Here is a 24319-nt window from a genome sequence, read left to right on the forward strand (position 1 = left end):
ATCCTGACATCAAAGTAATTTTCCCCGGCGCGCAGCCCAGTTCCTCTCTACATTTCTGTCGTTCAGGGGTTTAAAAGCCCTCGATTTTGTAGCCTGGCACTTTCTAAAGTACCTTTTAATCAGGCTGCATTCTGTGAGTGCCTTAAAAAAAAAAGAGGAAGGAGAGAGAAGTCATATTATTTACCATTATGTGTGTAAGGACCCCGCAGAAGAAAGCTCACCAGACTTTTCATTCACCGAGTTAAAAGGTCAAATATCTGCTTGATTTCTTCTGGGAATTCGAACTGACGTTTAATTCAGTGCATTCCTTTTTCTCTCTCTCTCTTTAATGCGCCTCCCGTGTCTTGGTGAATGTGGTCTAGTTGGAACATGCTGGCTGTGTAGGTATGAATGAAAGAATACATGTAAGCAGCAGCTAAGCAGGAAGTCGGGATAAAGAAAGGGAGAGAGACTCAAATGTGTACGGGGAGGGCCCTTGGGGAGAAACTGTTTGTTTGCATCATTAATAGAAAACTTTAAAGGCAAAACAAAGCACTGAGTATTGCATTTTGGTGACCCCCCCCCATCATTGTGGTTGATACCTGCATCATTGTAAAATTTACGAGTAGAAAAAATATACAGCATTATATCTGGTATATCATATTGCTAAATAAGTCAATTTTTCTCTACGTTAACTTGATTATATATATATATATTCCTAAATGTTGGGGTTAGAGAATAAGAAGTGTGTGTGTGTGTGTGTGTGTGTGTGTGTGTGTGTGTGAGAGAGAGAGAGAGAGAGAGAGAGAGAGAGAGAGATATTTGTATTTGCTGTGAACAGAAATGAAAAATTTTAATATTGGTAGTAATGTTTTATATGGTGTACCTTTGTAGGAAATTAGTATAGGATCTTAGAAAGAGCATCTAAGTATAGGATCTTAGAAAAACACTCCCTTGTTATAGTAATGCTATATTCAACCTTGCCTCTTAAAATAAGAACTACTGAGGTGTTGCTTGTACCCTATTAATACCAGAGGAAATATAGTTCCCTAAAAGATATTCGGTCCATTATCACTAAGGAATTGCAGTCATCATTGTTTGATCCTGAATTCGACAAGACCCTGCAGTGAAATTGCTTTGGCAGAAGTGGAGAGGATAAGCTTTGAAAAGCAAATAGATCAGTGGACAAGTAACAGCTGGAGGGGTTGGCTCACCAAGCTTTAAAAACTGTCAGTGTGCACACAATAAAATCCTGCACATCAAAAGAGACAGAAAAATAATTACCATACTGTATTTAGCAATTGACATTTACTCCCTTCTGCTCCTACTTGATATTAATGCAAAAACTTTTTAATTTGTGCATCATCTTGGAATTCTGAAAATGCCAGCCAAAGCCAATAAAACAACAAACGGCCAACTTTTTCTCAAAAACACACTCATCCGAGGATTATAGATTAAGACAAACAGTAATCCTTCGCAAACCACAAGAGGCTGCTACTTTCTGCATCACTATTCTATTATTTTCACCCTGATTAGTTTCCCTTCAGGAAATTGGGAGAAGATGGGAGGAGGGATATTTGCAGCTCTAAATAACAGCTTTTACAGGCAGGTTACATTTTAATTGGCCCATAATTTACTCTGCTCTAGAATGAGTGACAATTTGATTTATATTAGTATTTCTTTGAAGTGTTAGCTTTAGTTAGCAAAACCAAAACCAAATCTGAGTCTATATATTTTATAGCCATCTATCTATTTAAACGTACACATACCGCTGGTCCATTAAATCTGTGATAATCTCAGGCACTACTGGAAAACAGGAAAACAAAAAAAAAGACAAAAGGCTGTTTCAGTTCTGCAGTCTGGTGATTTATTATTTTTTAATTTCTGATTATTAGTAAGTAGGTGTTTGGGGTTCCCTGTTGCCACCTGACAGCATTTTGTTATTCTTCACACATACGCATCTAGTTCATACTGCATTTTTCAAATCGCAGTGGGAGGGGGATGGAACTTGCTCTAATGCTGTTGCAAATTAAGAATAATATAATGTGAAGAATGAATATGCAATTCCATGCTCAATTTTTTTACCCACAACAGCTTTTTAACAAGTGCACATACTAGAATCCAAAGAGCATATGGTAAAATATTTAAATATAAAATACACATTTTAGAAATACATTCAAGAATACAATGAAAAATGTTTAATATATTTATATTCCTATGAAAGAAGTTCTAATGGTGGACAGAGCAAACCTAATTGGGAATGATGGGGGAGGGGGGACTGAGGTGGCAGTAAGTCTTTCACTTCTACAGCCCTTCACATTTGTGCCTGCCAGGGCAGAAGTCGAGGTAGTACAGTGGTACCTCAGGTTACAGACGCTTCAGGTTACAGACTCCGCTAACCCAGAAATAGTACCTCTGGTTAAGAACTTTGCTTTAGCATGAGAACAGAAATTGTGCGGCGGCAGCGGGCAGCCTCATTAGCTAAAGTGGTACCTCAGGTTAAGAACAGACCTCCAGAACGAATTAAATTCTTAACCCGAGGTACCACTGTATTTGTTCCATCTTGCCCTAACTATTTTCTCTTCATTGTACCAGGTAACATGTCTGATCCTGGGATTTGGGAGGAATTGAGAGGCTGTGAAATCAGATTCAAGATTGCCTTTGCCCTGCCTGCACCCACCTCTGGAACACCTTGTTTTGTTGGTGGAGATGCTGCTAGAGGGATTTTGCATGTGCATAGCAGGGGCCTCCACAGCAGACATCCTGGCCCTGGTGGCAGGGAGGCACCACTACCCAGTCCTAATCCCTTCCAGCCAGCATGTCCAAGGGTTAGGTTTATTCTGTTAGGCTGTTTTTATCATTTCCGCTGCTGAAGTGTTTTCAGAACAAGTTGTAATAAAGGATGTAGAAGATAGAAAACTAAAACTGGAGACTTTAGAACATGGGTAGGCAGACTAAGGCCTGGGGGCTGGATCCGGCCCAATCACCTTCTAAATCTGGCCCATAGATGGTCCATGAATCAGCGTGTTTTTACATGAGTAGAATGTGTCCTTTTATTTAAAATGCATCTCTGGGTTATTTGTGGGGCATAGGAATTCATTCATCCCCCCCCCCAAAAAAAAATGGGAGAAATTGTTTACTAACACAGTCTTCACCTAAATCGTCCTGCATAATACCTTTGTTAATCTTGTGCTGTAATGTTCCTTTTTTCTTTTTCTTTGTTTATGTTTATAGAAGTTTAACTCAATTTCCATTAGTAATGAAACCAGAATGGGGGTTCCAGAGGATGTTCCAGGTGGCACTGGCTGTGTTCAACACATCATGATGCAAATGCCATGGGTGCAATTGTCTCATGCACAGTCAGCTGTTGTCAATGTCTTTATTTATTATATTTAATATATATACCACCATCTGATGATCATGGGGCAGATTAGAGAGGTCTTACCATAAAGAGATTTATTTTAAATCATTGACTCTTAATGCATATATTTAAATTATTTGATTGTAATTCATTACATGCCATATTTAGAGATAAGGTAGTTTAGGACTTCATTTTTTAGGTCACAGTGAACATCTGATGGACGTTAATGTTTTTCGTTATTTGGAATAGGCAGTATTTGCAGATGATACTGAGCTGGCTTGTTGAGGCTCATCCTGTGTGAACTAATTTTCACCCCAGCCCTCTGCAAGGAAAGAATGACCAAACTGTGGGCATTTCAGTCGCTGATGGGCGAGTTTGGGTGCAAAGAGGGCTTTCCTTTCTGTGCTCTCTTTTTAACATGTCATCCACATCATGGTATTGGACTTACACATTCTGAACCAGCAACAGCACAGGAGAGAGAGCTTATTTCACCCGTCAGTGAAAATAGCATTCATTGCTTCATGCTATCTCCTTTGGGCTTCATGGCTCATCCCAAAAGCTGTAAGAGCATAGGATGCCAGGTCAGTACTAAGACCATTAGCCCATCTAGATCAGTATTGTCTAAGCTGCTGTTCAAGGTGTCAGACAAAAGTCTTCCCCAGTTCCTTCTTGGGGATATTGTGGGTTTGAACCCGGAGCCTTCTACATGTAAACCACATGCTGTACCACTCAGCTGTGGTAAAGTGAGGCCAGAATGTGCAAGTATGTTCTTGCACTCCAGTTCCTGTTTAGCTCGATAGCTGGGCTTGGAAATTGGATTAGAGAGGAAAGCATGACCAGTGTGCACCTCAGAATTCACTTTCTGGACTTTGCTTGAGACATGATGGCTTCCTTGTGTATAAACCTGGACACCTTTGGAAAGAACGGAGGGATATGAATTTAATACAAATAAGTAATTCTCTGCACAAAGAATTCCTTTCGGAACAGAAACAGCATGGGTCCTTCAGCAGATGGAGCACACTGGTTTGGGAAGGGAAAGATGATGCTTTCTTTCTTTCTTTCTTTCTTTCTTTCTTTCTTTCTTTCTTTCCTTCCTTCCAATAATGTAAACCACCCTGTGATCCTCGGATGAAGAGTGATATGGAAATTTAATTTTAAAAAAAGGAAATGAATAATGAAATGAATAATGATTATTTAAAGTATAAGGGCTCTAAAATATAAAAATCAGATTAGCTAACCTGTTAGAGTAATTAATTGCCAAAGTGATGTCCTGAAAGTATTTGAAAATAGGCCCTCTAATTACGTATAGTTTTACTCCAAACAAAATACTAAATATGTGTTCCTCTGAACTTAAAATTCAATAAACACATCTTCAGATTGTTAACACTAGAGCAGCCCAATCACTATAACATGAGAAGGATTTCATAACGTCTGTTTCAGGAGATGAATACATAATATTCAACTACCCCAGTGTATCCCATAGCCAGACAGATAAGGATAACCCACACATGAGGCAGAGGGAAGCAGGCTAGATGGTTTGTCTCCCTGTCTAATAGGTTTCTTAGTCCATTTGCTTCCAGGGGAAGGGCCTTAGCTAAGTGCTGGAGAAACTCCTTAGTAGGCAGAAAGTCCAGGTTCAATGCCCTGACATCTCCAGGTGGTTACAGGGGAGAACCCCATCTGAAACCCTGCAGAGTTGCTGCCAATCAGTATGGACAGCACTGAGCTAAATGGGCAACACTGTTGTTTATCTCTTTCCACGGATGCTTCCTAAGTCCTTCACATCTTTTTACAATGCTGATGCAAAATAAAGCAGGAAATGTAGTGGGAAGGATCCATTGCACTTGTAGTACTGCACATTCCTTCTTTTACCATATTCCACCATTTGAGCACAGGGAAGCATTTTTGTCCGAATTTTTAGCTTTCTGTTATACAAACTTGCATGCTTATTGGAGTTAGAAATTGCTGCAGATCCATTAAAGATGCTACTGTGTTCCCAAGTGTGGTTCAGAATGCTAAGAGTTGCTGAGTTGGCATTTTGCTTCACACAGTGTGTATACACACACACACACACACGCAGCCCCAAAGCTAACAATTAAATGGCCTTTGAAAATGGCAAAGAGGCTTATGAAGGGAAGTCTCAGTGGAGCCTAACCTTTCCTTGAGCTGCACTTGTGTGTGGAATTGTTGATAACTTTCTAAGCTGAAAATGTTCAGAAAGAAGGAACACTTTTTAGTTGGTGGAATGAAATAGCTGCAGTCTTCTTGTGTTCTGAATATAAAGTGCTGGTTAAATCAGCTCTTGCGCTTTACAATCACACTCAACCTTCACAGAATTTTCCACAAATGATCTTCAGCTTTCCTTAAAATTTCACGCAGGAGTAAGAGAAGTCCTTCTGGTTCTCGAGCACTTTTTTTCTGCTCTTGGATATTATATGTTAATAATTTCTAAACTGATCATACATTATTTTTGTTAAACAATTGTATCACTGTTGCCTCATGGCACTTACTTCAATGGAAGGAGGTTTGTTTTCAGGTCTGAGCCAGAACTTGCAATTTCTTGATAAATAGTCGCTTAGAACTGGCCATTGAGAAATACTGGATTGAATAGGATTTACTTACCAGCAAATGTGTTTAGGATTGCAACCTTGTGTATTAAGTGTGACTGTTTTTTTGTGAAGATGAATAGATGAATGAGAAGTAAAGTAAAGCAAAGCACATAGTGTGTCTCCTCCCTCCAGTAGTTTTGTTAACCTGCCTCAAAAATATCAGTGGTAATCAGAAAAAAACAACCTGGAAGTAAATTCGGGTATTCACTCTAATTCTGTTGTTGAAAAGAACTGGGCATCTCTACCTATTGACTTGTCTTCCTGTGGTTTCATGGAATGCTAATGAACATAATAATTGCTAAGGAATTAATGTTAACACAGAGAAAGTTGGAAGGGACTGTAAATTTTGAGAAAGAGTGAAAGAAGTGAGGAATCTGTATTAACTTCAACACTGATCAACCATTAGGTTCCCGTTACAATCTTTATAATAGCTTAGGAAAAACATATTAATGAATGTTCACAGGAACATACTTTCCAAATTAAAGGTGTCTGTGTAGATTGCCATTTAGGACACTTAACATGGTTGTGATCTTGAAGCAGTGAGCGAAGTGTCAATTTAAAGTGAGAACTTTTGCTGAATAAGAGTCATGATGTTAAAAAATTGTGATTGTCAGAGCTTTACCCTGACATCATAGGGACAAACATCCCTGCCATTTGGATGAGCTTCTGTGATAGTATGGAATAGTCTCAAGCTTTTGTAATTACTTGGGTCAACCTTACATTTATTTAACCACTAGCCTGGTAGCCATAGGTGAGAGAAATTGCTTGCAGTCGAGTGTGTGGAATTCATACAGTCCAGTGAAGAGGCTGGTGGAAGAGGGATGGAATGCTCTTTCCGGCCTCTGTGCCCACCATAGAAATGCAGCAGGCTGCTGCAGGAGGGTTGGAGCTCTCGGTTACTCTTCTGCAAACCCCCAATAAAACCGGTACCTTTTGTGGATACCTAAATCAGCCTTGAAAGTCTCAGCAGAGGGGTAGAGGGGGGACTATATACACTTGAGGGGAAGGGGGTCATATTAGCGAGGAGATAGAGATTTGAAATAAGCCATTCCAAACTGCTGTTTTTAATATAAGGATCCTTGTTTGCATGAAATTGAAATTAAGTATCTGAACCTTCTGAGAATTTTTTTGTTTATGGATCTATTTTTTATTTTACAAAAATCGGAAAAAACAAACTTTAAAGCAACTTTAAGAACAAAAAGAAACAGAGAGAAAAGGTGAAATTATATCTGTACCTCATTCCACCTACATCCTACCCCTCAATGTCTGTTCCCTCACAATTCTACTATATCAAACATTCAATGAAATATATTCATAAATCCACACGCAAGAATTTGAAATAAGTTTGCTCATTTGATAATCTACCGATTATAGACATGTACAGAATTCAAAGCTGTGAGCAAATGATTGGTCACTCTGTTTTTAAACTGAACATAAATATTCCAAATGGTTACCAAGACCCAGATTAAGGGCAGGAGCTAACATGATTTCATCCAGAGCTTTGGGAGTAGTTGCAAGGCTGGCATCAGCAGTTGGCATTTTCAGGCAGCTCCCAGGACCTCTGTGTCTCAATAGGGCCCATTGCTGATGCCTCTCCTGGATTCCCGTAGATAGATAGACACACACACACACACACACACACAGTCGTACCTTGGCTCCTGAACGCCTTGGTACTTGGACATTTTGGCTCCCAGACGCTGCAAGTGAGTGTTCTGGTTTGCGAACGTTCTTTGGAACCCAAATGTCCGATGGGGCTTCTGTGGCTTCCGATTGGCTGCAGGAGCTTCCTGCACCCAATCAGAAGCTGCGCTTTGGTTTCGGAATGTTTTGGATGTCGAACGGACTTCCAGAACAGATTCCGTTCGACTTCCAAGGTATGAGTGTGTGTGTGCGCGCGCTGCTCTGAGAAGCACTTAGCGGCTGCTTCCAACAACCACCCTAAATCTCCCACAGTGCCCTAAAGCAAAACTACATCACAGATATCCTGAAAAAAATAAAATGGAAATCTGAGCCACCTGTTGGGACTGCTTGGAGCATTTGCTTCAGCTCCAATTAAACCCACCTAAGCTGGAGAATGGGCATCTGAGGGCAGCTTGCTCAAAAACCCTCCTCAAACCTGTGACCTCAGTGCACACAGGTTTTCAGCAAAAGCAAAGTCTTCTTAAAACTGACTTTTATCAAATAATCAAGTTTGATTTGAATAAAGCATCCTTTCAATTAGTTTCTAGACTGATATATAAATGTGATTCTCCCAAGTTATTTTTCAACACGAACAAACATAGAAAACCTCTCAGGCCAATTAATGACTATTTGGAGAAAGCGCATAAAAGTGACAGAAATCCTTTTAATCATCTACTCTTATTTATTCACACATACTAAGTATATTATGAATTAATAAAACATTATTAATAAAAATGTCTTGGAAGTTTAAAAAGAGCCTTTAAATTAAGGCAAACTATTTTTCTCTTTGGTTATAAAAATCACTCCTCATAAATACTTTAGCACCTCTGATTAGAATTAGCACCACAATAGTCTTTGTCCTTAATAGTGCATATGCATGAATGAATATTCCTTAGATTCTTGCCCGAAATATAATAAATGTTGGTTTTTGAATATCAGATATGACTCTTAAAAAATGATAAATAAATAATGACATTCTCCCTATCTGATGAGAGAGATGTTGCATGTATTTGCAAAAGTTGAATAAATCATTTCCTTCATATACACAAAATTGATTTCAGCTGGCAAACCTCATAGTTGGGCCTTCACACACATACTTGAAGAAGAAGAAGAGTTTGGATTTGATATCCCGCCTTTCACTCCCCTTCAGGAGTCTCAAAGCGGCTAACAATCTCCTTTCCCTTCCTCCCCCACAACAAACACTCTGTGAGGTGAGTGGGGCTGAGAGACTTCACAGAAATGTGACTGGCCCAAGGTCACCCAGCAGCTGCATGTGGAGGAGCGGAGATGCGAACCCGGTTACCCAGATTACGTGACTACCGCTCTTAACCACTACACCACACTGGCTCTCTCTTTTACTTGGCAGTTAAATTTCAGTAGGCATACTTGGGGTTGCAGTGAGAGTGTATCAATGTACGATACTGGATTTCTGTACTGGTCTGCAAACCATATGTTAGTACTAAGTAGGTGTTATGCCCAATATAATAAAACAGTTAATCTCATTAAATTATATGCAACTTTATAAACATGTGAATTTATTTACAATGAATCTCTGTTCTTTAGTCCTACAAAGAAGCAGAACCTTACTATGTGTAGATATTTGCTTGAGAGCCTTTTCTTACAGATAACGTTTATAAAAGCATTCATTATGTCCTATATGATGTCATATCATTTTAATTGTATGTAGAGTTGTTTTGTTTACTGAGGTGTTAGTACTTTGGAACTTCTTTGCCTAACAGAACCAGTCACACCTGGGCACTGCTAGATTATTTAATTTATGGGTAATTTCTACCTTTATGTCCCTCTCCAACTCTCATTCTCAGGTTTCATTCAGAATTAACCCCCTAGAACTTCCCCTTCCCAACATATAAATGCCAAACCCCCTTTTCACTTTCCCAATTTTATTTTTGAAGCCACTTTAAAAGTTTCTCTTCTCAGTGTAGAAAGTAACAGTCTCTTCTCCACTTCCCACTTACTATTTACTACTACTTCTCCTCTTTATTCCCGCCCTACCTTGCCCCACAACTTTGTGCAGTTTTCATTGGCTTTTCCCCAGTGTCAGAGCAGTGTAAATATAATATAGAGTAGGTATTTTCAAACTTTTCATTCCAAGGACCCACTTTTAACCCAAAAATGCATTTGAGGACTCATTTCTTAATCTTTTAACATATATTTGTATGCTGGTAATGCTTCTGTTGTGACCCACCTTGGATCAAGCTGTGACCCTCAAGTGCATCCCGACCTACCAGTCGAAGACCAGTGATATAGGGAGATGTAAGCATTTATACAGTGCCCTTCTAGTTCTCCTGTATCATCCAGGATAATTGAACTGCCTTTCCACATCATTCAGCTCCTCCTTCCTAATATCTTTTTTGAATTCAGCTATAACACTTATTTTTCTGAGCTGTGCAAGATGTTCTGTGGCATCCCATTAAGCTCCTTTCTTTACTTAGCAAAGGTCGAAATGCCCAGGTCGAATAATAAAAGCCAAATTTAGAAAAATTAAAAATCCAGATTTTTAATTTTACCTGTAATCTACTGCTTTCTGCGATTAAACTGAACATTAATATGGAACATACTAAACCCTGAATCAATGATGCCACTTTTGCCATTTCTCTGTGTTTATTTTATTTAGTTCATAAAATGTATACTCCGCTTGATTGTAAAGCAGTTAATGAGCTAGATCAATAGAAAGCGTGTCAACCTTTCTGGATTCGGCTATGTAGTTGTGGAGTTACTCATGGACTAAAATGCAGTCAAGGAATCTGTGCATTGCTGGGCCACAATCCTTTCTCAGGCCTTCTGTGCAACACATACCAAATCTTTGACTGACTAAAAAAAGATTACACTTTTGCTGTGGATGGTATTAAGTCACACAATCCGACTCCCACTTCACAAGACATTACAGTGTCCTCTTTATTTAACATAGTTGGCAAGTGTATAAAAATGTATGAAAGGGATTGATGAGGTTTTTTTGCGTGTGCTGCATATGATTGCTTATGTAAGCCTAATGCAATGTGACACTTTCCCTGAACTTTAGTTAGAAGATTGACAATATTTCTGGTTCCAGGAAGAAGTATGATGAATATTGTTGTTGTTGTTATTGTTGCTATTATGGTTTTTGTCACTTGACCTGAAATTACCCTTGTATTACCACATGTAATAACTGAACTGTACAACTACTAAACTTGGCAATCTGTGTAAGAAGAAGGCTAGCTTGTCCTAAAAGTATTGGGACTGGCATAAACTTCATATAGTATTTTAAGTGGATCGGTTTCTTTTTTGTCTTGCAGCCATGAGACGCAGACTACATGCTGGGATCATCCTAAAATGACTGAGCTCTACCAGTCCTTAGGTAAGATAATTTTTCATATTCAGCTGATTGGTTCTGAGGAATATTTTCTAGAGAAATCACAACAACCTTGAGTGCAAATACCTGCATTGAAGCAAACTTTTGAAACGGAAACAGGAAAAAAGGAAAATCTTAGCTTTAAGTGTCAGCAAATGCTTTAAATGTTCAGTTCTTTCATGTTATATAATAAAGGTGCATTGCAGAGATTTTACCTTTTAAAAACCAACTAGTTAGCATGAGCACACACCCCTCTCAGTTGAAAACAAGGCCCAGCATTAACTGAAGGCAAGCCTCGTCAATGTGTTGGACCCATCTTGTGGGTTGATTTACCGAATTTTGGGGCATGAAGGTGTGGCCAAGGGGAATTGTTTTCTTTGCTTTAAGCCAAAAAACCCTTCTTCAGTTGCTGCACATCCCTTGGCTTCCAGCTGCATTCCAAAAACAAAAAACCCAACAACCGTATCTCTGCAGTCCTGTACCTTGTGTTTTTTTCTGGAACCAGAAATGTAGCTGGGGACATGAAGAGAGAGGCACAGAATGACCGTACAATGTTTAAAGTGCAGGCAAAAAGCATCTGAGATGTTTGTGTGCTGCTTGATCATTTGTTCTGTCTGCCCAAAAGGAAATGCAGGGCGGTTGCAGAAATGGAGACAGATTGACAGGTTTTGATATGTTTCCTCATTTTTCTGCACTTTAAACTTTTGTGGCAATCTCACACCTTTCTGTGTGCACCTTCCAAACTCTGTGTGTGGTCCACAAAGCGCTGTATAGTATTTTCAGTACCTTTATGCTGGGAATAAAATAAGCCATATGCAAGACTTTCCTCAAAGAATAGTATCTGTAGTGCACTCACATACTATAAGGTTAGCCTGCAGCAATCATGTTTAAGAACAGCTATTCTCACTTCAAATACTGTAGGCCAGGGGTTGGCCCATGGGCCGGATGTGGCTCACAAAGACCGCTTTACCGGCCCATAAGCTGCCCCTGAACCAAGCCGCCCACTCGGCAAGTCCCCCACGTGCTGCGCTAAACTGGCGCAGCGCGGCGACTTGCTGAGCAGCGCCGGAAGTTGCGTCTGCACACACGCAGATACCGGAAATCGCGTGTGCGCATGTCCAGATGCCAAAAATCGCTTCTCCGCAGACACGATTTCCAGTGTCTGGGCATGCATAAGCGCAATTTGCGGCGCTGCGCTGTGACAGTCTGGCCCATGGACGAGCTCCATGGGAGTGATCTGGCCTATGGCTGGTAAACCTTGCTGACCCCTGCTGTAGGCTATAGTTGGAGATTACTTCTTTAATGTTTCCCCATCTTCCATTATGTTGCTCCATTGGCCCTTGAATATCTTGTGCTTTTGCTTTGAATGGATGTATGGAAAGGAATATGTATTTCAGAATAAGGTCCCACTTCATTTTGTATGTCATCAGCAGGTTATTTTGATATGTGAGAGATACAAATATTTTAGCCATAGTTGAAAAAGTGATTATTTTATTCTATTTGCAATATAAATTATTATCAAACAGACAAATAAAAACCCAGTGTAAAATATAGCTTTTGAATTCAGTAAAAACATGATCTATTTTTGGCATATAGAACATGGGGTTACAGATGTTTATATTTACATTTTAGCTAGGAATGATAGAACTTTAAATTTTGTATCTGTGATGCATGGGAAGGGATTTTTAAATATATTTGGTGCTTCCAAAATAAGGAACTCTGTCAGAAATACTGTAGAACAGGGTAAAATTAGTATACTAGGCACAGTATAATACTTTATATAAACTGAACAATTCAAAATCCATCCATTTACTCTTGGGCAGAATCTTTAACGTGTATTCAGTCCTTCCCTTGGCCTTGGGTTGGAATGGATAATAATTATAGGATGTTTCTGAAGCCCTTTAAGATTTTCTAATTTGTATAAAAAGTTAAAATTAAAAGTACATTTTATATTGCATGTTTATTACCTATATTATCCATTGCTCTAACATGCACATACCAGGATGAAATCTGGTTTCCTGGTTGAAGTAATGCTCATAGTTTAAGAAGGCTTAACTGCCCTTTTACAAGCTTGGTGGTGATATAAAAATGGTATCCATTAGTTTTAGAAGAATGTAGTCATGCCTTATACAGCATCACAAGCCCATGCAGAAGCTTTCGTCTTTCCTCTTGAAGTTATAAATCTAACATGCAGAAAATCAAATCATTTTTCCAAATAATGTATCTCTCCCCCACATAAAATAACTTTTCATATAGCAAGCTTTTCTGTTAAGGAGAATATATTCCCCATTTCTCCCTGTTCTATCATTTTTTATGTGATTCTTTTTATAGGTTCACCTTTTTGTTTGCCCCCCCCCCCCGATGTATTTCAGCTTTTGATTTTCTATAACACAATGGTTGACAGCACCACACTCTGTTTCAATGACAGATTGTGGTTTGCTTTTGCTTTTTAATGATTTTGCGAGAAGATAACCCTGCACACGGTTTTTTTGTTTATTTTATACCACATATCCAAAGTTGTAAATTACCATACTGATGGTACCGTATTTGCTATTACTACCTGGTTGTCTTATTTAAACCATAGCTTTTTAGTATTGTGCTTTCTTTATCATTCAGTAGTTCATCTGTGAACTATTTGTTTGTCTTTACAATTGCAAATACTATTTTCTAACAGCATGTTTCATTAACCACTAATGTGGTGTTTAACTTTTACATTTGTTTCATATTGGATTTAAGAGGCAATAAATAGTGAAAAGCATCTACACATCCTGCTTTGTTCATAAGATCAGTAACAGAAAGACACTTTTAAAAATAGTGGAGTTTATGGAAAGACATTGTGAAGATTAGGTTAATTTCTCCACCAACCATGTCAGCCACAGTGCTGGAACAGATTGTCTCCTCTTGAGGTTTCTCAACTCAATTCCTCTGGCTTTTACATACTGCATTTTGCAGACCCAGTGGCAGTCCTGTAGCAGTATTTCTATGCATGTCTTTCAGGAGGTTTAAATTAAACTTTGAGAGTTTTGTTGAACATTTTATTGGAGAACAGTGGAAGAGTTATTTATTAATAGAGCAAGGTGCAAAATTCCTAAATGTTGTGATTTTGCTTTGACAAACTATGATTGCTTTTTATTCTCTTCCCCATCCCTTTTAACAAACATATTTTTGTGTTCTGTAAGTTTTTGTTTTATTTGTGGTTACTGGACCTTAAATAATATCCAATATTTGATTAGTTTAACTGTTGCTTACATTCCTTATGCCAGACTATTGCAAATATTTACCAGCCTTTAAGAAACTTTATTTGCTTGCTTCTGCAGCAGCAAGGCATTCACTTGCTAAATGTGACTTTTCTCTCTGGTTCTTTAAAACTAAAAAAGAATTCTGTGAATTCAGAGGTACAGAATGATTCTGAATGTGTGCGTGGGGGGGGGGTAACCATTTCCACAATATCATAAGAGAATGGAGGACTAGACACAATTTGCATATACTAAGTTATATGCATAGATACAAGTTCAGAAATAATTATTACTCCACTTTCTCCACAATCCTGTCTCTACTTTTGTGTTTATATGACTGTACTAAGGGCCAACGAGGAGGAAAGCAGTTGGGGATTTATATGCAGAAGGAGGTGCATTGAAGAAAAGTAATCTCTCTAATTCAAGAGCCTCATATATAAGACTCTTGGAGTCCCCCGTTGGGTCCATTGCACTCCTAGCAAACTTCACACAATTCAATTCTTTTCAGGGCAAAAAAGTCACAAATGACAGGCTGGTGTAGTTATTTCACAAGATGAACCGCAGTTGAAATAGTCTCAGCTTGCATTTAAATTGCCTTAATACAAGCTTCCAACAAGTTTTGTCCTTGCATTGAGGAAGTGAAACAGGCAGGTACTAGAAAGCAGACCCTCTTTCAAAAGCTTTATTTCTTTTCGCTCCTTGCAGTGTTGTCCTGCCTCAGATATGGTACCAGAAATTAAATGCTTGCAATAGGTGGTAGGCATCCAAGGCCAGTCCTAGGCTTTTGTGGTCCCTTGGCCTTTTCCAGTGTTAGAAACTGAGATATGAAAGCTAGGAGCTAAATGGCACTTTAAACTTAGGTTATGGGCAAAACAAATGGAATGTCTAGGCGTGCTTTTTTAATAACAAGAATACAAAGCTGAAAATGAGTGAACTGCAGCTAAAATGTTATGTTCATTTTTCACATGGTCTACTCCTCCCCCTGCCCATCCCCTTAATATTCTTAAGAGGGTCTCTTCTCCAGTCTTCAGAGAGTAGCTGGAAGTGGGGAGACAGAAAAAGGTCCTCCTTTCCTTCCACTCTGCAGTTTTAATCTGAAATCTTAGGTGCAGTACTGTGCCCACAGCTCAGAAACTGCTCCTGCTAATGAAATTCCCTGTCACAAAATGCGTGTAGAACAATGGGAGTTTTGAACACTGGCCTTTTCTCCTCCCTCTGAAATTATACCCCTCCCTTTCTGGATCTTACTGTAGAACTACCATCACTTAATAAAGAGGTGGGCAGACTTCAGGCTTATGTGATTTACCATACTTTGTTTTTTACCAAGCAGAGCCTGTTGCAATGGGGATATATTTAGAATTAAAAAATTCTGAGCCCAGGAATTTGTTTTGCATACCAGAACTGATTTGGGCTCCCATGCTGTCTGGTACTGCTGGGAGTTGTAGTTCAACAACATATTGAATGCACTGCATTAATATCCCTGGCTTAAGGCACAAAAATGTCAGTATTTGAAGCGGGACAGCAAGTTGTTATATACAGCATAGTAGCGACATTTTTATATAGGGAAAAGGGTTAAAAAGGTGCTGAAACTTGTTGGGCCTAGGAGGTATGTGGTACATGTGGTGTGCAAGAGAGGGAAGTTATAAATAGTATGTAGAGTGTGTTTGTGAGAGTGCCCTGTGTTAGGTAACTGACAGCATAATTCTGGCTGCGCGGTGTGTCATGGTATGGCATGGCGATTGGGGCAGCACAGAGGTTGGTGGCGTAAGTTCTAGAAAAAAGCCCTGATCCTAACCATGTCTGTTCAGCAGTAGGTATTAATTGAATTCCATGCGGCTTACTTCCATGTCAGTGGAATTTGGATTGCAGCCAACAAATAATAGAGTGGTGGCAGAAAAATGCAACCAGAGATTCTGGCAATGGCAGCAGCTATGAATTAGGCGGTGGGTGAACTGGACACCTGAAAGAAACCAGGCAGATGAAGGTCAGGGTCAGCCTGAAGACCCTAGGACTTATGTTTGTGGAGCAGGGTTTCCCCCCTCTTTTTGCCCTTGCATCTCCTTCAAAATTGTCTCCTGAGGGGTCAGGAAAAACCCCAAAACAGCATGCTGGGGGGCAGAGGGGGGCTTGTTCTGTCTAGCAAGCTGAAATGCTTGCACGGGTGTGTGGGTGTGGGTGTGATAGAGCAACTCTGAATTCCACTTCAGTATTTGTCTACGTATGTTTCACAGTCTCTGTGTTGATCCTGTGTTGTGTGACATCTCAGAGTTGCTTAAAAATATTTATCCTGCCTATCCATTTACATGCAACATGAGCATGCCTTCACTGTTGTATTTAGCAGGCAAGGCTTTGAGTTGTCTGCCCCTAGTCAGGGTCAGAAGTGGGATTTTTAAAATGGAACTGTTCTTCCCAAACTTGGAAGGTAATGCACCTTTTCAAATCAGATTCTGAGTCGTACCGTATTTTGAAATCTGTCAAACTCCCAATAGCTCCATTTGATGTGTGACCCATCAGTAATAGTGGGCAGCATGCCAGAGAAGGGGGAATATAGAGAACCCTACTTTGTCCACAGCTGAAACAGGAAAAAAAAGTAACAAGAGTTTAGTGTGGGGACAGGGGAATTTGTTGACTGGAAGACAGAAATTGAGGGACAGTTTAGGTTTGCCCTGTATTTTTGTTTTAAACCAATATGAATAATTGCTGCAGTTGTAATGCTTGGTGTTTTGGGGGTTTTTTAAAATCAAATTTGCCTGAAGTATTTAAGGCAACATTTGGTCTAGAAGCATTTTTAGTACATAATTAATAAATAAATGTGACCTTCTCCAAAACTGCAAGATAGATCATTCTCTTCATGCTCTCTGCTGGTTATGCTGCTTCCTGAATTTTTGTAGTCATCTTTTTATAATTTGGTTATATACTAGATGATGAATATACTCTTAAGTGATTTTCTTTTCCTACAAGATTTAAACTGCAAAATAACAGAGCACACTTTCATGAACAAACTACAATTCCCTTCCCCCAAAACACAGCTACAGGACAACATATTTAATCCCAATTCCCAAGCCATGGCTATAATGTCTGACATCTCTAAGGCATTGCCATCTCTTTTCCTTACATGCTTGAGGGAATGTTGATTGGTTCAAGCATTTCAATAGCACATAAGTCACACTATTATTTATTTCATTATCTCAGTTCAAACTTCCTAGTATTAACACTTAAAGCCAAATAATTTCAATCAAAAAAAAATTTTTTTAATCAGTAATGTTAACACATGTGTTAAATTATAGCCAGTGATCTTAAGCATGGATAAGTACCACTAAATTGTAAACTATTTTCAAACTACATCTTAAACTGCACCATAGCTCTGTGGTAATGTCTCAGAAAAATGTGTAGTGTTGTGTTTTAATGATATTTTAGCAATATCGACCTCAGCATTTTCAGTTAACGAAAGGGTATGTTTCCTCCAGGTAAACTAGTGTTGTTTTAAATGATAATTGTAGCAGCTGGATGCAGTCATGAATATGGGCTTATTTTTTACCTCTTTGGATTTTCTCTGAATTCACCAGTGTAAAATCGTAAAGGCAACTCACAGTTCTTAACCTGAAGCATGATGCTTTTTTAGTTTATATTTCCAGAATCTATTGCTTTATCATCTGTGACTGTAAACCCTATGTGTAAAAAGAAAGTGGGGAGAATAAAGACATAAATAGGTCGCAGTCACTGCAAACAAACATGACACAACTCTTACACAATGTATTTTTGAACTACGTATCAGAAGCTTGTATCAAAAGCTGGGATACATTGGCCATAAACTGGCACGGAGATCAGCTGTGGTAATTGAATGAACGGTTTCTCTTTTAGATCGTTTTCTCTTTGGCATTCAAAATGGTGTCTATATTATTATTCTATCTGGCTTTCTGGGTCAGAATCACATTTGGAAGGTACCACAAGGGTCATCTAGTCCAACCCCCTGCAATGCAGGAATATGTGGATAATAATGTGTTTCTGGATCTAGTGCAATTTATTCAAGAATTACAATACTAAGCTGGCATCCCATTATATATCCTACCTCTGGTATGTATGCTTGCCAATTCTTTTGTAAGTGGGGAAAAAAGACCACCATTCACTTTTGTATGTTAATACATTTATAAATATATTCATAGTCTAAAATTGTTCAAAGTTCTGCTTTTGGAATAAACTTTTAAAGAACTGACAAAAAAATATTAAAATGAGCAGGAAGAAAGCCTGATAGCATGATGTGCTATATTTGATAGCAAAACTGTATGTAATAACTAAAAGTAACTAAAAACATTGAGTTTCATAAACTAACCTCAAAGACAGACAGTTGCTGTTTACATTTGGAGTTTTTTACCCTGATAATTACCGAGTATAGTAATTTAACAGGAAACCCTGAAATCACTGCAGTTGAGTAAGGATTTATTAGTAGAAAGTGAGGTGTGCAGCTGAATGCTGCTGCCCTGAACTTACACTGATGCTGGTTTATGAAAACTTAATTTTGACTCCAAACCCAGGATTTGAAATTCTTGTTTGAAACTCAGATCCCTGTTTACAAGAATATCCTGGTAAAATTTTGAAGTTTATATCCCAACAGGCATGACTCATAGAATCCTTACATTATTCATTGTTGCACTCCTGCATTAACCATAGTTGTTAATTTTGGCGCCTACATAATGCTGGAGCATGTAAAGATGACAGGCAAAAACAGTGCACTGAGTGTTACATCTTCACCATTGCATCTGAATTGATCGTACTGTTGAACAGTGTCCAAAGGTTACCTTTTTGCACTCCTTTGGCCCTCCCAAGTTGGAAAAGGCAGCTTTTCTAAGGTCCTAGAGCACCTAACCGACAATTTAGTCTTACGAAAGATCAGGTACAGTATATAGATAAAGCATAGCTAGCTGTATTCAGAGAAAGACCATATTTTCAAGCAGGCTTGAAATCATAGTGTACCACAGTTTGCCAATTTGGACAAAACAGTAAACCAAAAGCAGAAGTGAAAGCTTCCAAACTCCTGGCTACATGGAAGGATCAGGAAGAAGAGGAGGTATACCACATTGGTATGACATTTGGAAAATGATATTTATTAAAAGCCAGTGTAATACTAGCCAAATATTTTAAGGAAATGGCATAATAAATGGTTCCAGTTACAGATAGGTAGCCGTGTTGGTCTGCCATAGTCAAAATAAAAAAAAATTCCTTACAGTAGCACCTTAAAGACCAACTAAGTTAGTTCTTGGTATAAGCTTTCGTGTGCATGCACACTTCTTCAGATACACAGTGTATCTGAAGAAGTGTGCATGCACACGAAAGCTTATACCAAGAACTAACTTAGTTGGTCTTTAAGGTGCTACTGTAAGGAATTTTTTTTTATTTTCATAATAAATGGATTATTGAAGGCCAGTTAAATTCAATTGGACTTTCATCCCAGTGTGGCTATCCTATTGGCCCATAAAATGGTCAAAATTGGTTTTATCTGGTTCATTCAGTTTTTACTTGGTTCAGTGGGAATCTGGTCTACTGGCTCCCTATAATGCTATGGACTCTGTATGACCATATTTTTCCAAGCTCTAACAACTTTTCAATATATTTGTTATATATTTTTTTAAAAATTAAGTCAAGTGTGTTGGATAAGCAGAATTTGGCAGAAGATTCCTTGGACTATCCTAAACATTTTACTTTATAGGCAGCTTAATATGTATCAGGATAGAACGTTAGCCATTGATACATCCTATTCAGCCAGCATTTTCAATTGAGCCTGAACAACTGTTGACTGACTGCTCTTTTCATAAAATCTGGTCAATAGCAAACTGTAATAGTCATGCTGTACATAATAAGAGAGACAAATCTTCCATGTCAATATTTAATATTTATTATTTTATTTTTCTATCAAGTTGAATCACTTATTATTTCACCGTTGCTCTGAAGATCAGCATTAAACCTTCTTCTTCTTCTTCTTCTTCTTCTTCTTCTTCTTCTTCTTCTTCAACAATGGTGGGTTGTCGGGGAGTGGCTGGCTATTCATGCAATTAACTAAGCACTCACTGAACTGCCTCTTTGCCTGACCCCATTTTATGTTCATAGAAGCAGGTATGTTGAGCGTGTGGCAGCAGGTTTCCTGTTCACTTAAAGTAGAGGTGGGGAACCCTTTTCAGCCTGAGGACTGCATTCCCTCGTAGATAGCCTTCCCGGGGGACATTTGAATTGTGGGAGGGGATAGATTTAAAACTAGGCAGAGCAGTAGGTGTGACTCTTACCATTGTAGAGTAGGCTGCATTGCAGCAAGGCAAAAATCTGAGATTCTAGGCATACATACACACTTCTCCCCATCCTGCATCCAAGCAAGTTAGAGGTGTTATCACACTTGCAGGAGACATTGCAACCAGCCAAAAGAATTCAAGCGTCCAGAGCCAGGACTGTTAAGGAGGTATAACAATATGTCTCTGTTGAATATTTTTTTTTTTAAAGCATAGTGCATGTACTGCACTTTCAGTTTCCAAAGAGTAATCCTTTCATGTACTATGTGAAGTTCTTGAGAAAATAACTATTCCTAATTGTGGTGTTGAAATTTAAATGCACCTTCTGCAGCAGGGCTGGCTCAAGACGTTTTGTGGCCAGAGGTGAATGACAAGATGGTCCTCTTTCCCAAGGCATGTGCAGATGCCAACTGGGCTGTAGTTTAATCTTACTCTAATGCTAGTAAAGGAACTGTATCTTCCACTGCTTTTGAAGGCAGCAGGCTAGCAGAGGGGTGCAGGGCAGCCTGCATGGCAGTCACAGCTCTGGCCACTCCCTGCCCTTCAGCATCTGCTGCCTGAGGCGGATGCCTAACTTTGCCTCTTCCTAGAGCCGGCCCTGTTCTGCAGGTAGAAATAGGCAAGTGTGTATTGTTTTAGCTGCCATGAACAATATGACTTGGTTGTGGTCAGGTGAGGAGCAAACAGAAGTAGAAGCGCAGCATTAGAACTACCCACCAAAATGTCACCACATACGTAACAAACCACCCATTAAAAACATGTACTAAAAAGCTTCTAGACCAGCAGTGACAGCAGAAGTGGTTTTTTTTAAATCTGATTTTATGGGGAGGGGGCAAATCTGGATTAAACAAGTATAAATTATAGGCTGGAATTCTGATAACAGGCTGCGGATGGTAAAAAATATATGTATGTGAGCAGCACTGATTTCAGAATAAACTCCTGTCTGGAAGCACTCTTTATTACAAGTGTTTTGAAGAGAGTGACATGCTATTATGTTTTATTGGGGTGGTTGGGTTCTGGAGTAGGTTACTCTAGGAGACTGATAATATTGATAATTCCTATATTGAAAAATTATTAAAAGCAGCCTAATTTCAATCATGTGTATGAATCAAGCATACAGCTTCATTGCCACAGATTCATATGTTGTGAACAAGCCTCAGGCATATATGATGGGTGCCTTTCAGCTGCATAATTTAAGCACTATCAAATTAGCTAATTTTATGGGCAACTTCTATTTATAAAAGAGATCCAAAGTGAGAATGTTTGTTAAGAAAAGCATTTCATTGAAAAGTGCTAGTGAGAGGGAAGTGGGACAGAGGTTTAGGGGTTGTTACACTGTAGCTGCATGTAGCAAAGAGCTATGAGCGGTGGCTTCACCATGGGGAAAAAGGTCTCCAGCAGAGAAAGCAAATGGAGGAAAAGAAAGGGATGGGGTAGGTGAACATGGAGCTTGTACATGCATATCCATGTAAGGGTATTATTAATCCAGATATGCCAACTAATTGCTGTTTTTGTATAAAGTTTTACTGAGTTTAGCTCTCCTCCTAACATTATCATTTCCATTACTTAAAGAGCATTGAAATGCTTTTTTTTCTTTCACCAGATGCTATTTATATGTTAATCCGTATTATCTCACTTCTCTTTCTCATTTGTAACATAGTATTCTTGCTTCTTCCCTCTGTCCTTAATTAAAGCATTCTCTTTTTTTTACACATCTGCACAATGAAATTGCAGTCACAGTGCCTTGGCAAAATAGGTCTTTATTAATTTGCTTTCATGATAGATTTATTGTCTATGGGATTGTTTAAGTATCATAGTTTATTCTAAGCCACATGAAGGTTTGTGAGGCACTTTCTATTATGGTGAGGCAGATCTGGCAGGAAGGAACAATGCCGAAACAATACACTAATGAGCAGCCTATTTAAAAGGTGCATGGAAGTCTGTAACAGGAATACAGCAAATACATAATGAAGGCTAGTAGTATTAACAAGATAAGGTATTTTAGCAGACATTCAAAATGAATACTCCGAAAGCTGCAGTCTAGATATTGTGATGCTTGTCTATTTGACAGCTAAATGATGATATGAAGTGAGTTTTTTGCTACTTTTTATATTAAAAAGGTGGGCAGGAGAGTGCTGTATCTCTGGGTGCTGAACTCTTTCATGGGAGTTTTCTGCAGTTCCCATAATATTTACCAGACATGAGAAACAGAATGGAGAGACCACTCAGAAGAGACCTATGAAGTGAAAAGAACATTTTTGTGTGTGTGTGGTGCTTAATCAGGATTGATATGAAAGGTTAATTTGTGAATGCTAGTGTCAGGTGTGATGGTGCAACTTCAAAGGCTAGCACCTTTTATTCTTTGCACTGTCCCCATGAAAAGAAGCGGTGTCTGCAAGGCAAGGAGAAACATACACCAGATCTAGAGGCATATTTTTGTACAGTATACATTTTGGCACATTCATCCCTGATATGCAAGATGAGGCCGCATTCAAAAGTGGGCTGTAGCATAGAGGCATGATGGTAACAAAAGCCCACCTGCCTGCATTCCACCCCATGCTGAAACATAAGGAGCTCACTGGGTTTATTTCGGAGCTTATATATTTGTTTTGTTGTTTTTAAATGGAAGTGGGATGAATAAATATTTTAATAAAGATGTTGTGGCGCTTCTGTTCTCAACCCATCTTTACTTGGGCGAGATCCCATTCTGTCCCTGTTCATTGTAACTTCAAAGGGGCACCTTAACTGCTCAGTTATTAAATGAAGTGAAATGGTAGGCTTGGGAGGAATCTGATGCGGCAAAGAACAAGCACAAAAGTAGATGAAAGTGGCGCTGGCGTTGGCTCTTTATAAAGCTGCATTGTTCTCTGGTGCATCACGGGGTTTAGTTCCTACATGCAAACCCTGGCAGAAGTCTCTCCCTCCCTCCCTTCTCTGTGTCTATCTTTTTTCCTCCCTTAAGTCCTTCTCTTTTCCTCTTTTCAAGTACTCTTTACAAAAAGCCTGCCAATCCCAAGCCAAAGGAGGGGAGTGGGGGGTGGGAAAGGAAGATTTCCTAATTCATATCTTTAAAGTAACAACACTTTAGTCTTGCAATAGTACTGTGCATCATTTTGGCCATAATCCAGCCAAACCCAAAAATATCTTAATGCCATGAATTTCAATAGGAAAGAGTTTAGGAGGTGCTTAAATCTCCCTTGAAATCACTGTCACAGTGCAATCTTATACATGTCCACTGAGAATTGAACCATGTTGAGTTCAGTGGGACTTGCTCCTAGGTAACTAGATACAGGTTTGCAGCCTTAATGGTACCTAACTTTGGCTGGTTTCTGCCCTTTATGTGTGAAGCATATCACATGAGAGCAGTGTTGTTAATATTAAGGATAGCCCTTTCACGGTTACTGGTTTAATTCCTCACATTTAAAATGAAGAAAATATTTTAAGTTCTTATTTAAAGTGAATCTTTAGTTTATCTGTTCACCAAATACTGTGCCATAGCATCAATTATGAAATAATTGATTTTCTCTCATCCCCTTTTTTCTTTCATTCACCTCTTAGCTGACTTGAACAATGTTAGATTCTCAGCATACAGAACTGCTATGAAGCTCCGAAGACTACAGAAAGCTCTCTGTTGTGAGTATTTTACTAAACTTTCATTTTTTGTATATGTGCTTCAGAAACATACTTCAAAAATTGTGATAAGTAGCCTTGAGTCCTGTCAGGGAAAAGGTAGGGTATAAATAAATATTTAATAATAATAATACTTCATTATTAGTTTCCCCCATATTGTTCCCCCACCCCTTATACTGTTCATTTTCAGGCTTGTACCC

The 24319-nt window shown here is 38.8% G+C and overlaps 1 protein-coding gene across 13 annotated transcripts in view; it reads left to right on the forward strand.

Annotated features, from left to right (window-relative positions):
• Positions 1-24319, forward strand: part of DMD (dystrophin) — a 1048023-nt gene that overhangs the window by 960070 nt on the left and 63634 nt on the right. For all 13 annotated transcript variants that reach the window (XM_082219922.1, XM_082219929.1, XM_082219924.1 and 10 more), the window contains 2 exons: positions 10923-10984; positions 24048-24122. In XM_082219922.1, the coding sequence (XP_082076048.1) occupies positions 10923-10984; positions 24048-24122 (137 nt within the window). The remainder of the gene's footprint in view (positions 1-10922; positions 10985-24047; positions 24123-24319) is intronic.

The sequence above is a fragment of the Podarcis vaucheri genome (genome assembly GCF_965113315.1).
Source record: "Podarcis vaucheri genome assembly, chromosome: 4".
Taxonomy (NCBI): Eukaryota; Metazoa; Chordata; class Lepidosauria; order Squamata; family Lacertidae; genus Podarcis; species Podarcis vaucheri.